Source organism: Hyla sarda, chromosome 5 (genome assembly GCF_029499605.1).
Source record: "Hyla sarda isolate aHylSar1 chromosome 5, aHylSar1.hap1, whole genome shotgun sequence".
In the NCBI taxonomy this organism is placed as follows: domain Eukaryota; kingdom Metazoa; phylum Chordata; class Amphibia; order Anura; family Hylidae; genus Hyla; species Hyla sarda.
The window spans coordinates 275,383,855-275,406,732 of record NC_079193.1 but is presented as its reverse complement, the minus strand read 5'-3'; the positions used below and the strand labels follow the sequence as shown (position 1 = coordinate 275,406,732).

At 43.2% G+C, this 22,878-nt stretch overlaps 1 protein-coding gene across 1 annotated transcript in view; it reads left to right on the top strand.

Moving 5' to 3' along the window:
- Nucleotides 1-2,444: 2,444 nt before the first annotated feature.
- Nucleotides 2,445-22,878, top strand: part of CDH2 (cadherin 2) — a 303,149-nt gene continuing 282,715 nt past the window's right edge. The window contains exon 1 of the mRNA XM_056521772.1: nt 2,445-3,134. Coding sequence (XP_056377747.1) covers nt 3,063-3,134 — 72 coding nt within the window. The 5' untranslated portion in view covers nt 2,445-3,062. The remainder of the gene's footprint in view (nt 3,135-22,878) is intronic.

Below are 22,878 nucleotides of genomic sequence, written 5' to 3'. Positions count from 1 at the left end.
GGGACGGGACCCGCGAGGGGAACGCTCACATCTATCCGACGACTCAATGGAAGAGTCAGACGAGGCACCCCGAGTACGCTTGTGAGAGCGTGAAGTACGAGGAGACGAAGAGCGGGCCCTCTCAGAGGTCCTGCGCAGGGAAGACCCCTTCAAGGCAGACATCATTTCCCGGGAGACCTCAGCCACCGAACGGGAGACTTGAGTCAAGTCAGCCATATACTGGGTCAGGGAAGAAACCCAAGCCGGAGGAGCGGCTGAACCCACCGGGACCGAAGGGGCATCAGGGGGCACCAGGGGGTCTGGGGGAGCAGTGGAGCAGGCAGAGCAAGCGGGCTCAGCGGAGCCAGGAATCTTGGTATTACAGTGCTTACAGGTATAGTAAGTCACTGAATTCCCAGGTTTCTGATTAGAGGGAGGAACAGCCCTGGGTATGGACATAATGGGGAAAAAAAGAAGACAAGCACTTTCTCACCCAGATTAGTGTCCCCTGTCAGCTGCAGTGAGGAGAACTCGCTCAGTGCAGCCAGAGAGACCGAACAAGCCAGCCAATAGGGAGGGAGGGGCGTGCCTGGAGCAAGGCACACAGTAACCGTCTCCTACCCAAGAAAATCGCGCCCACAGCACTGATAGGACGCTGCTTCGCGCCTCTGAGAGCTCCCAGCCCGGTGGGCGGAGCCACAGACTGGCCGAAAAAGAACTGTCATGGCGCCCGCTCCTTGTCCCGAGCGCACCTGCCTAGCTGTAAAAGCGCTAGGGGGAACAGAGCGGGCGCCCAGAACGCCAGGCAGAGGCTGCCGGCGAAAGTGAAAGTTAGCCGGCGTTGAAGCGCCCGGCTCGTAACAGCACAGCGGCATACAGCCGCGTATAAGGCGCTGCGAACATAAGAAGGAAGCCGGCGCTGAAAGCGCCCGATCCGAAGCAGCGACGCGGCTGACAGACGCATATAAGGCGCTGAGTAGTGCACCAACACACACACATAATAAAGAGCTCCATACCACATGCCCCCCAAAAGTAAGGTGCCTTATAAAAATATGCCCCCTCAGGTGTCGCTGCTCCCCCAGCATAAGTGCAGCCCCTGTAAAATCAAGCCCCATACACTGAAGGTGGGCCAAAACAGGGGGTCTCCAGAGGTTGCGATTCCATACCTATGGGAAAAAAGGGAAAGTACTTACCTCAGTGAGAAGAACTTACCTAATGGAGTCTTCAGTGAAGTCTTCAGTCAGCTTTTTGTCCCTGCATCACGCCTGCTGCTATGCGTGAGCGAGGCGAGCAGAGAAGAAGGGGACCCGGACCCATGAGGTACCACCCAGACGCTGACCGTTGGCGAGAGGGGGTTAACAGCGCATATACGCAATATCTGTGCCCCCTTACTCGCAATGGGGAAACAGTGAACCGTAGTTCCTGAGTCCCCACCTGAAAACATAAAAGAAAGGGAATAAAAAACTAACACGTCCCTATACTAGGAAAATAAAAAACAGAAGACCTGGACTGGAGAATCCAGCCCATGTCCACCTTCTTCAGACACTAAGCTTAAACTGACTAGCTCAGAGCCTGAAGGCGGGTATATCCTGCTGGGAGGAGCTGACTTTTTTTTTTATTACCATAGTTTCACACCTCCTAGAGACAGCAAGATACACCCACGGTCTGTGTACCCCAATGGAGCCGATAGAGAAAAGACTTTTCTGATCAATTTCGCCAAAAGATTGAATGTGTTTAATCTTTTGCTAGGATTCAATTCCTTGTCGGAAGTTCTGTCACAATACTTCTGACATGTGAACAGAGAAGCAGAAACCCATTGAGATAGGTCAAAGGCTGCTGCAAGAAGAATCTGTGTAATTTTCTTGTGGAAATTCTGTATGGAACTTCAGTAGTGTGAATGAGCCCTTATAACAGACTATGACGGTGGTGTGAACAGAGCCTTACGGATATGTTTTCTTCATAAAGTTGGGAGACTAAAAAGATACTTTGGTGGCAATGTATTATAGCATTTTCCTTAAAAATATTGAGGATCAAACACCATTTTAATACACTTATTCTAATGTCAGTCGTAAGAGTAGGAGACTATTTTACAAAGTTTTAACTAAATTCTGTCATAATACACCTGTTTAATACTTATGGGAACATCATTCCCATTGTAACAAAATATTACTGACTATAAGTCAGTTCCGCAAAACCGTAAACTGTAGCCAGTCCGATGTATATCATACGGCGGCTTTTACGAAAAGAGAACAAAATGCATGAAAAACTAAATTAATCGCTCCTCCATACTCCGTTTCCTTTAATTAATGTATAATCTGAGGTAATTGTTCACCTCACGTCACTGTTATTATGGAGATTCACGTAGGTGAGGCGGTCAGTGCCGCCATATTATTGAGCTATTAATGGCAGGAGAGCCGCCACCATGTTATCGATCCGTGGGGTATGAGAAGCCGCCTCGTCATGAGGGGCCGGAGCCTGAATCCTGAGGTGTGAGGAGGATTATGTGAGGAGGACGAGGCGTGGAGCCGGCGAGCACCTCACAGACTTGTATGTGACAGAGGGAGGAGGAGGAGCCGCCAGAAGAAGAAGCAGCAGCAGCAGCAGCCGCCCGGGACTCCCGCAGCCAGCGCCTTGTATTGTTATCAGTGTGAGGAGGGGACAGAGGGGGCGCTGCTCCGTGGGATGATGCTCTAGCGGGAGAGCGCGGTGTATGAAGGAGCCTGCTCGGCCGTGTACAGTGAAGAGCCCGGGCTGCCATCACTCCACAGCACAAGTGCAGCCTCTGCTGGATCTGGACCATCCTGCCATCCGCCTCCGTTATCTGCCGCGGGGAGCGCAGACAATAGGGGAGAGCATCTCCAGTGTGGAGGGGACGGCGGCTGCTATCACATCCACTGTACAGCAGCCCGGGGACTCCTCCCGGGGGGAGGGTGGCAACTGCAGGATCCTCTGGAAATCACCCAGTGTGTGTGCTGGGCACGGGCTGGACGGATCGCTCGCCTGCCTCTGCCGCTCGTACATCCCGGACACCTTATTATTACTGCTGTGATCTGAAGCCATCACCACCCGCGTCCTCATACACCATGTGCCGAAGAAGACAGCCCGGAGTCCTGCTGCCGACCCTGCGCATCCTGGCGGCCCTGCTGCTGCACCAGGTACTGTACCCTGCACTACGTATGTAGGGACCGCTATGTGCTCACCAGGGACAGCTCACTCCTCACATCGGCTCTAGACACCAAACTATGTACATACATGGCACTCTACCTACTGGATACATGGCACTCTACATACATGGCACTCTACCTACTGGATACATGGCACTCTACATACATGGCACTCTACCTACTGGATACATGGCACTCTACATACATGGCACTCTACCTACTGGATACATGGCACTCTACCTACTGGATACATGGCACTCTACATACATGGCACTCTACCTACTGGATACATGGCACTCTACCTACTGGATACATGGCACTCTACATAGATGACACTCTACCTACTGGTTACATGGCACTCTACATACATGGCACTCTACATACATGGCACTCTACCTACTGGATACATGGCACTCTACATACATGGCACTCTACCTACTGGATACATGGCACTCTACATAGATGACACTCTACCTACTGGATACATGGCACTCTACATACATGGCACTCTACCTACTGGATACATGGCACTCTACATACATGGCACTACCTACTGGATACATGGCACTCTACATACATGACACTCTACCTACTGGATACATGGCACTTTACCTACTGTATACATGGCCATGGCACTCTACATACATGGCACTCTACATACTGTATACATGGCACTCTACATACATGGCACTCTGCCTAATGGATACATGGCACTCTACATACATTGCACTCTACCTACTGGATACATGACACCCTACTGTATACATGGCACTCTACCTACTGTATACATGGCACTCTGCATACTGTATACATGACACTACATACATAGCACTCTACCTACTGAAAACATGGAACTCTACATACTGTATACATGCCACTCTACATACATGGCACTCTACCTACTGTATACATGACACTCTGCATACATGAAACTCTACATACTGTATACATGACACTCTGCTTACATGGCACCCTACATACTGTATACATGGCACTCTACCTACTGTATACATGGCACTCCACATACTCTAAACATGGCACTCTACATAATATATGGTACTCTACATCTTCTATATATTCCACTTTACAAATGGCATTCTATATATTGTGTACATGGTACCATACATTCTGTATACATTGCACTCTACATACTGTAAACATGAGATTGTACATCCTCTATACATTCACACTATATACTGTATATACTCTACATACTGTATACATTGCACTCAACACATGGCACCGTATATCCCCAATACATGGCACTCTACATACATGACACTTTACATCATCTGTAAGTGGCACTTTACATCTTCTATGCATGTCACTTTACACACTGTATACATTGTACTCTACACACAGCACACTACATCCTCTACACATGTCACTATCTACAGATCATTTACATAGTTTACTATAGTTTACATCTCTCTACACATAGATTTATGGCTTTGCTATACACCATACACACACTATAAATGTACTGGCTAGTGCACCATGGTACCAGCAGGGTTCAGCCTTTATGTAGGATGCCACCTTGCCCCTGGCCTCAGTGTGGCTGGTGCAGTGGGTACCTCCATACAACCCTTATCTGGCTGCAGGTCCTGTAGGCCTCTTGGGGTCGGTGACTTGTAATGCACAGGATTTGTCCCCATGGTATTGGTTGCACCTCCCCTGCACCTGCCGGTAGTGGTTGGGTTATCTCATCATGTATAGAGCTGTGTAGGTCCAGACCATGTGTGTGGAGTACTAAGACCTATGGCACCCTTTGTGTGGCTGCTAGCAGTGTTATTCTTTATTCTTCAGTCCCTAGTGTATGGATGAGGCTCAGCCTTGTCCTTTCTTATTTCCCAGAAGATGTAAAGTGGTGGAGGATGTGAGAGCTGGATAGTAGAGCATGTGCTATGGAGGAAGTCTGGGGTGAATATGACACTGGGTATTATGTGTCCTGCCAGTCTCAACCTGTTTTACTTATTCTTCACAAGATTTACATTGTTCCATCTGATGATACTTCTAGTCTGCATGGTGCCCACAACATGTGTGTCTCATGTCTTAGTATTAGTACCACCTGATAAACCCAGGGGGTAACCAAACACCAGAAGTGCCCTTGTGTCACCATGGCAATTGAAAGGATTACAACACAATCTGGTTTAGCTGCCCCCTGGGGATCCATGTGCCTGCAGCTACTTTATAAGCATACTTGATGGGCACCTTTGAAGTGTTACATTACTAGTAGAAAAGAAGGTCAAGCTGGTACCTCTCTTTAAATGCATAGAATTGGGGTTAAAACGATGGCTGTGGGCAACTGCAGCACAGATGGTGCAGATCATCATTGCCTGATACTATTTGCAATGAGTAGGCGATAGAGCCTCAATCACTATATGACTCTTACCTCTTTCCTAGATCCCTACCTATATGTTGTATATCTGTGTAACATTATGCAGGGAGAAGTTCCCATGATGGTGACGACCTTTCTCTTTTCTATGGGGCGGAGGTCTTAAGTGACTAGCTCTTTGTGTAGCGGGCATGTTTAGCAGCCAAGCATTTCTTTGTGTGATTTTACATGGTGACAATAAGGGGGTGGGAGTGGTGTCTTCATACCCCCTCCCATCCACCGCTTGATTATTTACTGATGCCCACAATAAGCTTTATTCATACAGCGGCTATAGATTTGCAGCAGGCATTTTCCCTATATTCATGTTATTTTCCTACCTTCTTGTTTTGGTTTTGCATTGCACTCATTCTAGAGGGTCATTCCCCATGCAGATCTATCTTGCCGTCCTCTCCTCTTCTGTTCCTGTCAGTCTCCTCTACCTCATTTTGCTTTTGTTTTCTATGCTCCTTTCAGCTCTGCTCTGGCTTCTGTGCTGAGTACTGTCCATGGTGTTTAAACTGGAGCCAGCCGAGCCGTGGGGATTACTTACAGTCTGCCTCCAGGTTTTACAGTCTATAAGCCATAATGTGCTGACTGGCTTCCTGCTTTTATGCTCTCTCCACGCTATGTTTCTGCAAAATGAGAATGATAGGAAAAGTCACTAAAGTCACTGCTGTCTCTCCAAGGAGACGACCATAATTCAGCGGCTACCCTGTGCTTCTCATTGGAGGTGCACAGTAGTCCCCAAATGAGAAGTGATATAAAGCAGCTACTCTAACCACATATTCCTCACCGACAAGTCACTTTGCTAACCCACTAACCCCAACGATTTCCCACATGAGAAGGGAATAAACTTCTTTACTCTTGACTGCAGCAGCCAGCGTGATAAATGTGTTCAGCATCGTGTGCTCTGCAATCTGTTCCATGAACTTTTCCCTGCATTATGTAATATTACATCCACATTGATCACACCAGTCCCATCCACATTGACCACAACAGTCCAATTTACAGGGATCACACTAGATACATCCACTTGAATTACACCAGTCCCATCCACATGGATCACAATAGTCAAATCCACATGGATCACAACAGTCCCAACCACACGGATCACAACAGTCCCATCCACACGGATCACAACAGTCCCATCCACACGGATCTCAACAGTCCCACCCACACGGATCACAACAGTCCCATCCACACAGATCACAACAGTCCCATCCACACGGATCACTACAGTCCCATCCACGTGGATTATACCAGTCCCATCTAAATGGATGACACAAGTCCTATTCACATGGATTGCACTAGTCCCATCCACATAGATCACAACAGTCCTATTCCTTTTTCTTAGATAGTAATTACCCTAGAAAAGCAGGAAAACTATTGTTCGAGCTTCTAAGGATAAAAGGGAAGTGTCTTTTTGCCTCTTTTGCTGTTGCTCACTGGACTGAGGCTGGCCATGCCCTTAGGCCTCACTGTTCACACAGGCCGCCTTTCTTTGCTCACTATGGGAAAGTGTGGACCTCTGTCTAATTCCATCCTGTTTTTTTTCTTCCATGCACTCCAAAGAATTGTCCTTTTTCCCCATGAGTGATGTATTCAGCAGAAATATTAAGACAATCAATGACCAGCCTTCAGTATTTTCACCGTAATTCCTTTTTACTGCACAACAACGAGTTTGTGTCGGATAAGGAACGCTGGCTGCGTATTTGTCTTAGTAGGAGACGCCGTGCACTCCTGAGCATGTGACATTTTATTTCTGGAGATTTAATGTGAGAAGGTGACAGCTTGTTGGGAGATTTTAGATAAGCTCTTATGCGGGGTAAGTTTAACATTTGAAGCCAGGCAAACAGGAAATAGACTTGTGTTTCATCAGTATCAGGGGCATCAGTAATGTTACAGCTGTGGAATTTCATTTCCCCTTAGTGGTTTTGCTCCAGTTCATATTGGCATGTGTCATGTACCTATTTTATTTCACGTGTACGTCGTATATATTCATTACGTCTTTTTTATTACCATGCATTTCCTAAATAAATGTAGTAAATCTCGTTCATCGACAAGGACACAATAAATTATACAGTATTTGCTCTTAAATTTCTGCATTTTACTACCTGAGCCTGACTTGGATCGTGCACCTGAGTAATAGGATATTGGGGAAAATATATGATAGACGTCATTTTTTTTGGCAATGTGCTAGCCTTTAAATTCATATAACAGTAATCTTTTTCTCAAAATAAATCACAGAAGTTGTGCATGGATTTCCGTTCAGTAAGAAATACATATAGAAATGTATGTGTAAAAAATAGGAAGTGCAGAAGTGAATCAGCAAATAGTTGATTTTCACATGGATTATTTGATGAATAAACAGGGTGGACAATATGCTATTTGTCATATGTAGGAATCAGCATGAATCCACTGACATATAGAGAATTTTTATTCGGGCTCAGATAAGTTTGGAGCCGTCAGCAGTCTTAGGATGCAGTCATTACCTGCGAGTTCTCTGCTGGAATTGGAAGGAGAATATAGGCAATGTTTATATGATACGCATATTTTTTGACCAAATAGCAGAGGCAACATTATGCTGTTCAAGTAAAAAAGGAACAGAGGAGGCACAGTTCATAAATGAATAAATAGGAGGAGAAAAATATGTGGAAGCAACTGAACAAAAAATGAATGGATAGTGACCAGTGGTGCATGGATCAGAAACAAAAGTACAAACAATAGCAGTAAAAAAGACAGGATGATCCAGCACTCACTGCGTCCATCGCTGGGTCAAGGAAAGAACATGGAAGGAGAGAGGGTGGAGAGGTAGACGGGGGCTCAGAGGCAAACACCGGTGGTTTTATGCTAATTAGCACGAAACCACAGGTGTTTGCCTCTGAGCCCCCGTCTACCTCTCCACTCTCTCCTTCCATGTTCTTTCCTTGACCCAGCGATGGACGCGGTGAGTGCTTGATCATCCCGTCTTTTTTACTGCTAGCATTATACTGTTAGTTGTGACCGCAGGCCATATTGATTAAACTTCTACAGTAAAACATAGTTTTGGCCCTCCAGTCAAAAAAATGTGCCGGGATAATCCTAAACTTTAGCAAATAATAAATTGACGGCTGAACTGATGGCTGTGCTTCAGGAAACGAGGAGGTATGTTACCTTGTTTAAAGCAGAAATAGGATATGGCAGACAAGTATTCCCTGCTTCAGTATAACACCACTTCTGCAGCAGATGGCAGGTACCAGCAACAAGCACAGAATGGGATTATTGATCCATAAGAAGTATCGGTCATTGTGTGGACACAATGTCATTACTAACATGCACGCACTAAAAAACAAGGCCTATAATTTCTTGTATTGAGGTTCCACCGTGCAGTTTATTAGAAATTACTTTTTCCTACCTAAATCAGTGGTTTCTTACTGTGCTTACGCAACCGCCACTTGTGCCTGCCAAAGGGACAAAACGCATGTTGGTTATTTCAGTGCCCAGTGCTTCATCATTGTAAGAGAAGCTTTGTAGTGCCATATTTCTGACATCTTGGATTGGAAACCATGGCGCTTTTTATTCATGCAATCCAAGAGGATATTATTGATTAAGCAATATTCATCACGCAAATGTCAGAAATCATGCAATATTGTTCACCACATCAATTTGCACTGCCTATATTTCAGCCCTCCTGGACATTGTAATCTGTGGTTATATAGAGTTGGAGTAATTGCTGAGGGCGGACAGATGGGCCGTCTGGAGTCACCCTGTGCCACGTGCCAGAGTGCCGGCCGTAATAAGACTATTAATATTTTTGACATCTGTCACGGGCAACAAGTTCTCATTTTATGGATGGCAGCATACTCCACCAGTGTCTCGGCTGGTCCAGAGATAACAGCGCTGGATCCTGTGGTACCCTACACGTCGTAGAGTAAAATCATACACATTCATTTAAAGCATCAGTCTTCAGATATAGCACTTCATGGCTGGACTAGAGCCCTATATATAAAAGGAAGTTTTTCTGTCTTGACAGATTCTCTTCTCGTAGCCTTAGGCTTTTTCACACATTTTTTACAAAACCATCTGAATGGGATTTGAAGATGGATGCAGTAATATAATCGTTACTTCTTTTTCTGAAATCCTGAAATCCATATATATATATATATATATATATATATATATATATATATATTATATATGCACAGTCTTTAACATGTGTAAATGTTATCACTACTTTGGTGATGATTATCCTATCATTATACTCGGACAACCAACTATCATCCGATCATCACAGGTCATTTGGCGACCAGCTATTGTGCGCAAGGGAAGCTATGGTCTTCACAAGGGAAATATAGTATTACATACTGATCATTCAGTTCAATGGCTGTTCATATACCACATAGGCCAAGTCAGCCAAAGTTTGAGCCAAGCCATCTCTCTGGATGCTAACAAGTAAATATAATGGAATTAGTCTATTATATTGAGTACATTTAGGGCCCAAGTCCTGGAGGAACACACAGGAATGGAGTTCCTGCACTTTTTTCAGAGCAGTAACACTGTTCCCTTTAGCAGGAGTCCTGAATTGCAATTCAGTCTTACGTACAACGTTGAGTGACTGTTAGTGGTATTGTATGCAAATGATGTCTCCTTGTGTATGCAGAATCTGTCTCTATAGTGCCATCTATAGTTAGCTACCATTTATGGCAATGGCTGACCGTGAAACATGACTAGGGATATCAGGGAAGCCAGAGATATTACATTGTTATTGTCACATCCAAGGTTGTCTTTATGGCCCTAAATGTTGGGCCTTTAGGCCTGAAAAATGATGGAAGTAAAGGGCTGCAAGAACGAGTAATTCCATAATTCAATAATGAGTAATCATTTTTTTCAGCCCTGACTGCACATTGCATCAATACTTTAAACATGGGTTCTAGAGATAAAGTAGACATACGCTATGAACATCAGTTAAGAAAAACACCAGAATAAGTGCATTATGATCCAAAAGAGTTTAAATTAATAAAATACTTTATTGAACAAATATACTTAATGTGACATACATTTAAAAGCAAAGGTGCTGGAGGAACCGACTGACAGGTAGAGACTACAAACTTGGCATGAAGCTTAGTAAGGAATGGGAATATAATCAATATGCGTCATAGGGAGCATAGTGGTTACAGTATATTAAAAATAAGTAAAGTGGCATAGTGCATGAGACATGAATCACAGAGATCCACAAGAAAATAAAATTTAAACAAAAAGCTCATTAACACAGTATCATTACCACAATGGAGAGGAATGAACGTGCGAGCCTCCACCACCCAACGTTTCGCTTAAGGCTTCATCCGGGGCGTACATCCCGGATGAAGCCTTCAGCGAAACGTTGGGTGGTAGAGGCTCGCATGTTCATTCCTCTCCATTGTCATAATGATACTGTGTTAATGAGCTTTTTGTTTACATGTGATTTTCTTGAGGACCTCTGTACGCCCCGGATGAAGCCTTGAGCGAAATGTTTGGTGGTGGAGGCTCGCATGTTCATTCCTCTCCATTGTGGTAATGATACTGTGTTAATGTGCTTTTTGTTTACATGTGTGATTTTCTTGTGGACCTCTGTGATTGATATGTCTCAGGCACTATGCCACTTTACTTATTTTTAATATACTGTAACCATTATGGTCCCTATGACGCATATTGATTATATTCACATTCGTTACTAAGCTTCATGCCAAGTGTGTAGTCTCTACCTGTCAGTCGGTTCCTCCAGCATCTTTACTTTTAAATGTATGTCACATTAAAGGGTACCTCTCATTAAAATACATTTTTGCTATTGAACTCCTTATGGTAAATAAAAAAATATTTCTAATTTACTTTGTTTAAAAAAAAAATGAAGTTTTCTATGTTTTATTTGTTTTTGAAAAAGCTCAAGAGCACATTTTCCCCCATCTCATACACAGACTTAGCACTGAGGTCTAAACACAGAAAGTGCAGCCTGGAGTTCTGAAGGGGGTGTGTCCAGCCTCATCCAATCATAGCTCCTCTCACACTTAACTGCCATATGCTGTTGGTTGGCCCCCCTCTCAGCACTCCAGGCTGCACTTCCTGTGTTTGGGCTTCAGTCCTAAATCTGTGTATAAGATGGGGAAAAATGTGCTCTTGAGCTTTTTTAAACACAAATAAAACATAGAAATCTTCATTTTTTTAACCAAAGTATATTAGAAATCTTTATAAAGTATATTTGTTCAATAAAGTATTTTATTAATTTAAACTCTTTTGGATCGTCATGTGCTTATTTCTGGTGTTTTTCTTAACTGACTGCACATTTGTTGAGCCATGGAAAGGATCAATAAAAGAGCACAGATCTACGAGATTGGTTAGATTTTGTTAGTTACATTTTTCTAGTTTTTACAGCTGGGGGTGTCTCTGGTTTATTGTATTACATTTTTTTGCATCAGTGTAAAATATTTAGTTTTGCTTTGAAAAAAAAAAATATATATATAAATATATATATATATATATATATATATATATATATATATATATATATCTATCTGAAACCTTTATATTCCATGTTTTAGCATTTGTAGCAGAAAAGACATTGCCTTTCTTGTAATGAAAGGATATGAGGCATGGAGGGTAATATGCAAGCGCTCCTTTGTCATCCTAAATACTTGGGGAGAAAGTAAATGTAAGTGAAAGGGCATTGTAAGGTTGCCTGCTTTCTAGATTAAGGTCTTGCTCTGGAGATTTCCATGGTGATGTTAGCAGGGGAGGAGAACTGCACCTTTTACTTTCTATGGCGTGAAGAACAATGCATTCCAGCAGCTTAGCTGTATTACTGCTTTATGCAATGTGCCACAATCTCTATTGCTTTGTATTTGTATTGCTTTGTATGCTTTAACATGAACTATGATGCTAGGACAACTTTCTGTACCTTGGTGCAGATTCTATTGTATTGATGGCAGGTTTTTACTTTTAATCTGAGATGTCTTGGCTCAGTTTTGTTTACCAGTGACCATGAAATAACACAGCTAGGATTTGCGATATCATTGGCTTTTAATACTTTTCATACTGTTCATGTTTTTATGCACATTTACATAAAAAGGTTGTCTGAGAATTGAATAAAAAAAAAAAGTGGTGTCAAGTGAATGTTGCAGGTTTAGTTGCAGCTCCAAACAGCTCATGCAAAAGAGTGGCACTGTAACTTATATTTCATCATATATCCATGTTTATGACACCTAATCACTTGAAAATTCTGATAGCCCAAGACTTGTTGCTGATGTACAATTTAAAGATAATCTGCAGGATCATAATACCAAAGAAGACACAGGATTACATATTTTTTGCCATATAGGACGCTCCGGCATATAAGACACACCCAATTTTAAAGGAGGAAAATCAAGTATACAATGTAAAGTATAGGACAGTGTCTGTCCGGGCATGCCGGGAGTTGTAGTTTTGCAACATCTGGAGGTCCGCTGGTTGAAGACCACTGGTATATGAGGTAATACTCACGTGTCCCCGCCGCTCCGGACCCGTCACCGCTCGTCACCGCTGCCCTCGATGTCGCCCTCCATCGCTGTTGCCGCGTCTCCGGGGTGTCCCCGTCGCTCCGAAACGTCTCTGCTGCCCGGTATCCTCACTCTCCGTCACCGCCATCACGTCGCTACGCACGCCGCTCCTATTGGATGATAGGACGGTGTGCGCGACGACGTGATGACGACAAAGGAGAGAGCCGGCCATGCAGAGGATCCCGGCACGGAGCAGACACCGACGAGGCAGGTAAGGTCCCTCCCAGTGCAGCCGGGTTAGTGTCACTTTCCTTCAGACACAGCGGTCAGCTTTGATCGCCACGTCTGAAGGGTTAATACTGGGCATCACAGCTCCCGGCCGTTGATGGCCGCAGGGACCGCCGCGATAGGACAGGGTTTTAATGTGTATTCGCCGTATAAGACGCACCAACTTTTCCCCCTAGTTTTGGGGAAGAAAAAGTGTGTCTTATACAGCGAAAAATACGGTATGTCCGGTGTCCAGTGTCCGGCATATGTAAACCCAGCCTAAGTTTTGATGCAACTGATGCCACCACTGATGACAACGTGCATCAGTGTCATCAGTTTTTTAGCATCTGGCGTCCAGTGTTTCTGAATGGGGGAAGATGTGTTCTCCTGTCTGGTGCCAGTCCGGTGAGTCCAACCATCCGGCATACAAACTGAGACGCTGGATGAATGTGAACTGTCCCATTTAATTGAATGGGATCAGTTCTAGCATCAGTTTCCCTGCGGTGCATTGTCTACAGTGCTGGAGGGAGAAGATGCTGGACAAATGTAAAGGAGGCCTTAGTTGGAATACCCTTGTTGTCAAACACAGAAGTGATAGTAAGGATTCTATTGTGGGTTGTCTTTATGGAGGTCCCCTATCAAAACAAGTATTTTTTCATATAATCTTCTTGATAGTCCAGATCGTTTATTCACAATCGTTTATCTATTGTTCATAATTTTGTAAAGTCACCTTCTGGGGTCATCCTCTCAGGAATCTCAGCATAATCATTGGATGTTGTAAATAACTCTTCTTTACTGTGTCTTATAAAGGCTCATTTATTTAGTTGGGGCTTCTTGACTATTCCCTTGAGAATTGTTTACTGAGATGCAGGAAGAATGGCAGGTGCTAGTGTTACTGGAACCTTACATTTGGCCGTCAAGTTACAGGCCTACAGCATGGGGTGATGATCAGCTGAACGATCATTTGTATGAACGTTGTTTCCCAATTATTGCCCCAGGTGACCATGTAAACAACCACCAATCAACTTGCTATATCATTGATAATCTGCTGTCGGTAAATTTACAGATGTAACTAAGATAGAGACTGAAGACATTCTTTCACAGATTTTCTATGTAAACATTATCATATAAGTTCAGGGGTGTGGAAGTAAAAAAATAAAAATAAAAATACTTGTCCAAGGGACTAAAACAGAGCACAATCTTTTTGTCCCTCATGACGATCCACTTGTCCTGGTACATAAAAAAATTTCAACCAAAATAATCTGTAAATAAGGTCTTTATTAATAGAAACTTAAAGGGGTTATCCAGGAAAAAAAAAACTTTTATATATATATATATATATATATATATATATATATATCAACTGGCTCCAGAAAGTTGAACAGATTTGTAAATTACTTTTATTAAAAAATCTTAATCCTTTCAGTACTTATGAGCTGATGAAGTTGATTTGTTCTTTTCTGTCTAACTGCTCTCTGATTACACCTGTCTCGAGAACTGTCCAGAGTAGAAGCAAATCCCCATAGCAAACCTCTACTCCTCTGTGCAGTTCCCGAGACAAGCAGAGATGTCAGCAGAGAGCACTGTTGCCAGACAGAAAAGAACAACTCAACTTCAGCAGCTGATAATTATTGGAAGGAGTAAGATTTTTTAATAGAAGTAATTTACAAATCTGTTTAACTTTTTGGAGCCAGTTGATATATATATAAAAAAGTGTTTTTTCCTGGAATAGCCCTTTAACCCCTTAAGGACGCAGGACGTAAATGTACGTCCTGGTGAGGTGGTACTTAACGCACCAGGACGTACATTTACGTCCTGTGCATAACCGCGGGCATCGGAGCGATGCCCGTGTCATGCGCGGCTGATCCCGGCTGCTGATCGCAGCCAGGGACCCGCCGGCAATGGCCGATGCCCGCGATCTCGCGGGCGTCCGCCATTAACCCCTCAGGTGCCGGGATCAATACAGATCCCGACATCTGCGGCAGTGCGCGATTTGAATGAATGATCGGATCGCCCGCAGCGCTGCTGCGGGGATCCGATCATTCATAACGCCGCACGGAGGTCCCCTCACCTTCCTCCGTCCGGCTCCCGGCGTCTCCTGCTCTGGTCTGTGATCGAGCAGACCAGAACAGAAGATAGCCGATAACACTGATCTGTTCTATGTCCTATACATAGAACAGATCAGTATTAGCAATCATGGTATTGCTATGAATAGCCCCCTATGGGGACTATTCAAGTGTAAAAAAAAATGTAAAAAAATGTAAAAGTAAAAAAAAAGTGAAAAATCCCCTCCCCCAATAAAAAAGTAAAACGTCCGTTTTTTCCTATTTTACCCCCAAAAAACGTAATTTTTTTTATAGACATATTTGGTATTGCCGCATGCGTAAATGTCCGAACTATTAAAATAATATGTTAATGATCCCGTACGGTGAACGGCGTGAACGGAAAAAAAAAATCCAAAATTCCCACTTTTTTAATACATTTTATTAAAAAAAAATTATTAAAAATGTAATCAAAGTTTTTAATATGCAAATGTGGTATCAAAAAAAAGTACAGATCATGGCGCAAAAAATGAGCTTATACAGAAAAATTAAAAAGTTAGAGGTCATCAAAATAAAGGGATTATAAACGTACTAATTTGGTTAAAAAGTTTGTGATTTTTTTTAAGCGCAGCAATAATAGAAAAGTATGTAATAATGGGTATCATTTTAATTGTATTGACCCTCAGAATAAAGAACACACGTCATTTTTACCATAAATTGTACGGCGTGAAAACGAAACCTTCCAAAATTAGCAAAATTGCGTTTTTCGTTTTAATTTCCCCACAAAAATAGTGTTTTTTGGTTGCGCCATACAGTTTATGATATAATGAGTTATGTCATTACAAAGGACAACTGGTCGCGCAAAAAACAAGCCCCCATACTAGTCTGTGGATGAAAATATAAAAGAGTTATGATTTTTAGAAGGCGAGGAGGAAAAAATGAAAACGTAAAAATTAAATTGTCTGAGTCCTTAAGGCCAAAATGGGCTGAGTCCTTAAGGGGTTAATAGGCAGACCAGTGTGTCACCCCATTAGGTGGATAGGGCCCCTCATAAGTAAGTCCGCTCCATTAAGTAGGTAGCCCCCCATCAGGAAGATATGTCCCTTTATCAGGTAGGTCTGTCCCCTCATCAAGTAGGTAGGGCTCCCCTTGTAAGTAAATAATGCCCCAGATAGATATGTCCCACCCAGTTGGTAGGATTGTGGACTCCCCCAGTAGGTAGACAGAACCCCAGATAGATGTCCCCCATTAGGTAGAGCTCCCCCATATGTAGACAGGTCCGCAGATAGATATGACCCCCAACAGGTAGGGCTCCCCAGTAGGTACACAGGCCCCCAGATAGATATGAAACTTCAACAGATAGGGCTCCCCAGTAGGTACACAGGCCCCCAGATAGATATGACACCCACTGATGGGAGTCATATCTATCTGGGGGCCTGTCTACCTACTGGGGAGCCCTACCTCATGATTAGGTAGGGCTTCCCAGTAGGTAGAAAGGTCCCTAGATAGATATGACCCCCGGCAGGTAGGGCTCCCATTTAAAAAATTATACCACCTAAGTCAGTGTTCTTCAACCAGGGTGCCTCCAGCTGTTGCAAAACTACAACTCCCAGCATGCTGGGAGTTGTAGTTTTGCAACAGCTGGAGGCACCCTGGTTGGGATGCACTGCCCTAAGTAGACAGGTTAGAACCTAGTGGTAGGCAGGTCCTTTCTTATGTAGTAAGTAGCCAAGTTTGAGTAGGTAACTCACTTCTACTTACATCTCCCTGTTCCCTGCAGGGACTTCCTGGCGGAGGTGCGCGCGGTGAGTGACATCATCGCATACGCCACGCAGGACGTCGGTGTCCTGCGTGGCACGTGCGATGATGTCACTCACCACGCGCACCTCCGCCAGGAAGGCACGCTATATATAGGCTGCATCATGCAACTGTGGTCTATAGCAGTTTAGTGACGGGGCAAGACAGTCTTGCCCCATCATATGTGAATTCTTCTGGCCCTGAACCTGAATCTTTAAAAATACTCTCTGAAAACAGGTTTAAATGTCTTCTTTTGAAATGGATCTTAGTATTTCTGTTTGTGGGAGACTGATGTGAATGACAGCATTCTCTGTACAGAGTTGTCAAACATATTGTTTTTATATTACTTACCAGTCAAAAACACCATAAACACATAAAGGCACGTGAAATAAATGTCAAAGCATATTGTCTACCTTACTGTCTACCTGGATTTGATGTAAATTATGTTAAATAATGGGAAGAAGAAAATGATAATGATTTTATACATTTATTCATTTTCTCTTTACTCCTTGAATACTTGAATGATAAATGAGGAATATAGTATTCTTTAGGGATGTCTAGGTGCCAAATGGAAGTAAACCATATGTATTAATTGTAGGTATAACAGTGCAGATCAGTCCCTTGTGATTGGTGTTCTTCTTAGTTTGCATTCATTCTTTACAGGAGTAAGATGGTAGTAGGATAAAGGCTGGCTCGTATTTATCCCAGCGTCTGTGTTGCGTAGGACCATCTTTCATCTACACATGAATTTAATAAGTGATTCCTATTGCAGCTGTCACCGTAGTATATGACAGCAGGGAAAAGAAAAGACAATCTAAGTGCAACAGAACGGTTTATACTATGTAGCAACAATTGTCAACATTTTGTAGAGAAGTATCAAGAAGCACTCTTAAATGATGCATTGTTATTGCTGGGTATGAATAGAACATTGTAGAAGCCTTTCTTGAAATCTGGGTCTACTTCTTCAAGTTTCAAGCAGTTAAAGTGCATTTTCACCATTGAACTAGGGCTGGGCGGTATACCGGTTCATACTGAATACCGAAATTTTTTTTGCTGCATGATATGAATTTTAACCCATACCGCAATACCGGTTTGGCCCCTGGTTTGGCCCCTGAATCAGCCCAGCGCTGCGCTGTGCCCACATCGGGGAACTAATCCTATGTGACCTGCGAGCACTGTTCTGCCCCCCCCCTCAATTAATTATCAGCCCAGCGCTGTCCCCATCAGGGTACTACTCACATGTCACCCGCATTCGCTGCCCTCCTCGTCCTGTTTGTTGCGGCCGCCGGCGCTGACACTCTATACCAGTGGTCTCCAACCTGCGGACCTCCAGATGTTGCAAAACTACAACTCCCAGCTTGCCCGGACAGCCGTCGGCTGTCCGGGCATGCTGGGAGTTGTAGTTTTGCAACATCTGGAGGTCTGCAGGTTGGAGATCACTGCTCTGTACTGTACGCTGTATCTCAATGCCCGGGCTGCAAAAAATAAACAAAATAAACTTTAACTCACCTCCCATTGGTCCGGTACCGGCCTCACTTGTTTCCTGGGGACAGGAACGTCAGACAGCCGTCAGCCTATCACCAGCCGCAGCGATGTTCCGCCTCGGCCGGCTGAGCGCACTGTCATGTCAAAAGCCGGTTTCCTACATGACAGTGGGCTCAGCCTATCACCGGCCGAGGTGGAACATCGCTGCGGCTGGTGATAGGCTGACAGCTGTCCGACGTTCCCATCCTCAGCTAAGGCTGACGTAGGTGAGTTAAAGTTTATTTTGTTTACCTTTTGCAGCCAGGGCATAGGGTTACCGCACAGTATAGAGGTCAGCGCCGGGGGCCCACAACAAACAGAACGAGGAGGGCAGCGCTTGCAGGGGATATGTGAGTATTTACCCTGATGGGGATGTGGGCTGATAATTTATACGGGGGGGGGGGGGGGCTAGGAAATACCGTTCTATACCGTGGAACCGCCAAAAGTTTAAAAAATACCGTGATACACACATTTGGTCATACCGCCCAGCCCTACATTGAACTCCAATTTACAGTGTACATATAGAATGGATCAGTATCCTTGTAAATACAGTGCATTGCATGACTTATCTTATACTGTGCTGTTTTTTCACACTTCTGCAGGCTTCCTTGGTGGCTGACTGTCTGCACATTGTAATGATTCACATTGTGAGAAGTGTAATCTATGCACTGTAAAGTAATATGTATGAGAAACTAACCTACATTATCAAAGCTAAAGTTGTTTGCCGTGAGCTGAGTCCACTGTTTCCACTGGCAACAATCAGAATTGCGAACACAGATAATCTACAAGAGTACATTCACACATACCGTGTCTGATGCAGATTTGATGCAATTTTCGATCATTTAGTTACATTCATTTCCACAGCAGCAGATCTGCAACACCAAATCTGCCAAATCTACATGCTGCTGCCAAACACTGCTGCCGGTTGCTTATTTCCTGGAGAACAGAGAGAGGCCACATACACATCGGGTGATCCTGCTGAACCCACTAAGTACAGAAAACTTTAACCACTCAGATTTATCCATCTGCCTGAATCCGAAACTGTCTGGTTTTTCGCCATAACAACCAATCACAACTTGACTTTCTTAGTGCGATTTGGTTAAATGAAAGCTGAGCTGTGATTGGTTGTTATGGACAAAACCAGACAGTTTTGGATTAAACCAGATTGATACATTTGGACCAATGTGCATTTTAGCTGTAGATGTAATAGTGATTGTTGCTATTCTTTACGATTCCGTCATTGGGAAATTTACGAACAATAAAACACACAGCACTTGATTTCAGGGAATTTTCTCAGGCTTACTAAGCAGGGCAGCACTTTCTAAATAATTTTTCATGGCTTATGAAGACATAGAACTGAACTCCTTTGCAACTTTGCTTTGCATTGCACCATTTCAAATTGAAGTTTATTTTTCAAATGTATGTATTTATCTGTCTATTTGTCTATTTATGAGCCTTGATTAGAGGCTCCTCACATTAAAGGGGTATTCCAGGATTTTTTATTTTATTTGACTATGCTACAGGGGCTGTAAAGTTAGTGTAGTTCATAATATAGTGTCTGTACCTGTCTGTGACGTTTTTCTCACAATTCTTCTGTGATTTTCACCCCAATATTTATTTTTAACAGCATACAAATTTACTGTTGTCTTAGATTTTTCCCAGGTTGCAATGCGGCCGAGACCTGACTCACTAGTCAGCTGATGACAGGGAGCCTGTCTGCTTCAAGGGGTGGAGCGATCGCTTGGTGGGAGAGAGATCAATCTGCAACTAATGCAACAGCTGTATGCACCCTTGTTGGAAAAAAATAGGTCTTTTGAATGGATGCAGCTCATTTATGTTTCAATGGGTGTGGTGGCTGATGTGTGGGATGAAGGAAAATTGAATTATGGGATTTGTAGGCAAAAGAAGAAAACTCAAACAGGAAATACCAGTTCACAAAAAGCTAGCCACAGTATTATGGTAATCTCACAACATAGCCATTCAGCCCCAAGACAAGCGTAGATCCTTCCTAAGCATGCCCGTTACTGTCTGCCAGGTATGTACTAAAATCATCTTATGGTGGATAACCGCTTTAATACCAGGAAAAACTGCACCACATGCGATTTCTAGCAATCAGGAGTGAAGTTTATTCCATCCCAATTAGTGTTCACAAAGAGCTATGTTTTTAGCAGCCCTACACTGCATTTATCAAGCATGCCATGCTATCTATCTATCTATATCTATTCATCTATCTATCTATTTATCTATGGCCTCGTTCACATAAGTGTTAGAAGCTCAGTTCGCTGATTCTTTTATAATGACAAGACTTTAGCAAAGATATAAATCCTGAAGGTCAGGTATTTTCTAAGCTAAAATTCAGCAAAATAAAGGACATCATACGGAAACTGGGACCTGTCGGGATCCTCTATTTTCCATTGTGACATACTCCATCCAGCTCTGGTAAGCATATGTACAACAAGCTTCTTAATGCTGGTGGGAACATAACTATCTATCTATCTACAGTCATGGCCGTAAATGTTGGCACCCCTGAAATTTTTCAAGAAAATTAAGTATTTCTCACAGAAAAGGATTGCAGTAACACATGTTTTCCTATAAATATGTTTATTCCCTATGTGTGTGTTGTAAATAAAACAAAAAAGGGAGGAAAAAAAGCAAATTGGACATAATGTCACACCAAATACCAAAAATGGGTGGACAAAATTATTGGCACCCTTAACTTAATATTTGGTTGCACACCCTTTGGAAAAAATAACTGAAATCAGTCGCTTCCTATAACCATCAATAAGCTTCTTACACCTCTCAGCGGGAATGTTGGACCACTCTTCATTTGCAGACGGCTCCAGGTCTCCCTTATTGGAAGGGCACCTTTTTCCAACAGCAATTTTAAGATCTCTCCACAGGTGTTCAATGGGATTTAGATCTGGACTCATTGCTGGCCACTTCAGAACTCTCCAGCGTTTTGTTGCCATTCATTTCTGGGTGCTTTTTGACATATGTTTGGGGTCATTGTCCTTCTGGAAGACCCAAGATCTCGGATGCAAACCCAGCTTTCTGAAACTGGGATGTACAGTGTGACCCAAAATCTGTTGGTAATCCTCAGATTTCATGATGCCTTGCACACATTGAAGGCATCCAGCACCAGAGGCAGCAAAACAACCCCAAAACATTATTGTACCTCCACCATATTTCACTGTAGGTGCTTATTTTTTTTTCTTTGTAGGTTTCATTCTGTTTTCGGTAAACAGTAGAATGATGTGCTTTGCCAAAAAGCTCTATCTTGGTCTACTCTGTCCACAAGATGTTTTCCCAGAAGGATTTTGGCTTAAGTTAATTTTGGCAAAATGTAGTCTTGCTTTTTTTTGTACCTGTGTCAGCAGTGGGGTCCTCCTGGGTCTCTTGCCTTAGCGTTTCATTTCATTCAAATGTCGACGGATAGTTCGCGCTGACACTGATGCTCCCTGAGTCTGCAGGACAGCTTGAATATCTTTGAACCTTGTTTGGGGCTGCTTATCCACCATCCTGACTATCATACGTTGACACCTTTCATCAATTTTTCTCTTCCGTCCATGCCCAGGGAGATTAGCTACAGTGCCATGGGTTGCAAACTTCTTGATAATGCTGCGCACTGTGGACAAAGGCAAATCTAGATCTCTGTAGATGGACTTGTAACCTTGAGATTTTTGATATTTTTCAACAATTTTGGTTCTCAAGTCCCCAGACAGTTCTCTTCTCCTCTTTCTGTTGTCCATGCTTAGTGTGGCACACACAGACACATAGTGCAAAGACTAAGTGAACTTATCTCCTTTTTATCTGCTTTCAGATGTGATTTTTATATTGCCCACTCCTGCCACTTGCCCCAGGTGACTTTAAAGGAGCATCACATGCTTGAAACAATCTTATTTTTCCAAAATTTTGAAAGAGGGACAATAATTTTGTCCATACCATTTTTGGAGTTTGGTGTGACATTATGTCCAATTTGCTTTTTTTCCTCCCTTTTTTGGTTTAGTTCCAATACACACAAATGGAATAAACATGTGTATAGCAAAACATGTGTTACTGCAATCCTTTTGTGTGATAAATACTTAATTTTCTTGAAAAATTTCAGGGGTGCCAACATTTACGGCCATGACTGTATCTATCTATGTACCTATTTTGTAGTTGGGGCTTATAGCATTCATTGACTTATAACTCCTTATGGATCTCACAGTTTTCCTCTCTTATGTCTCTCTTTAAAGTGCCTGTTTCCC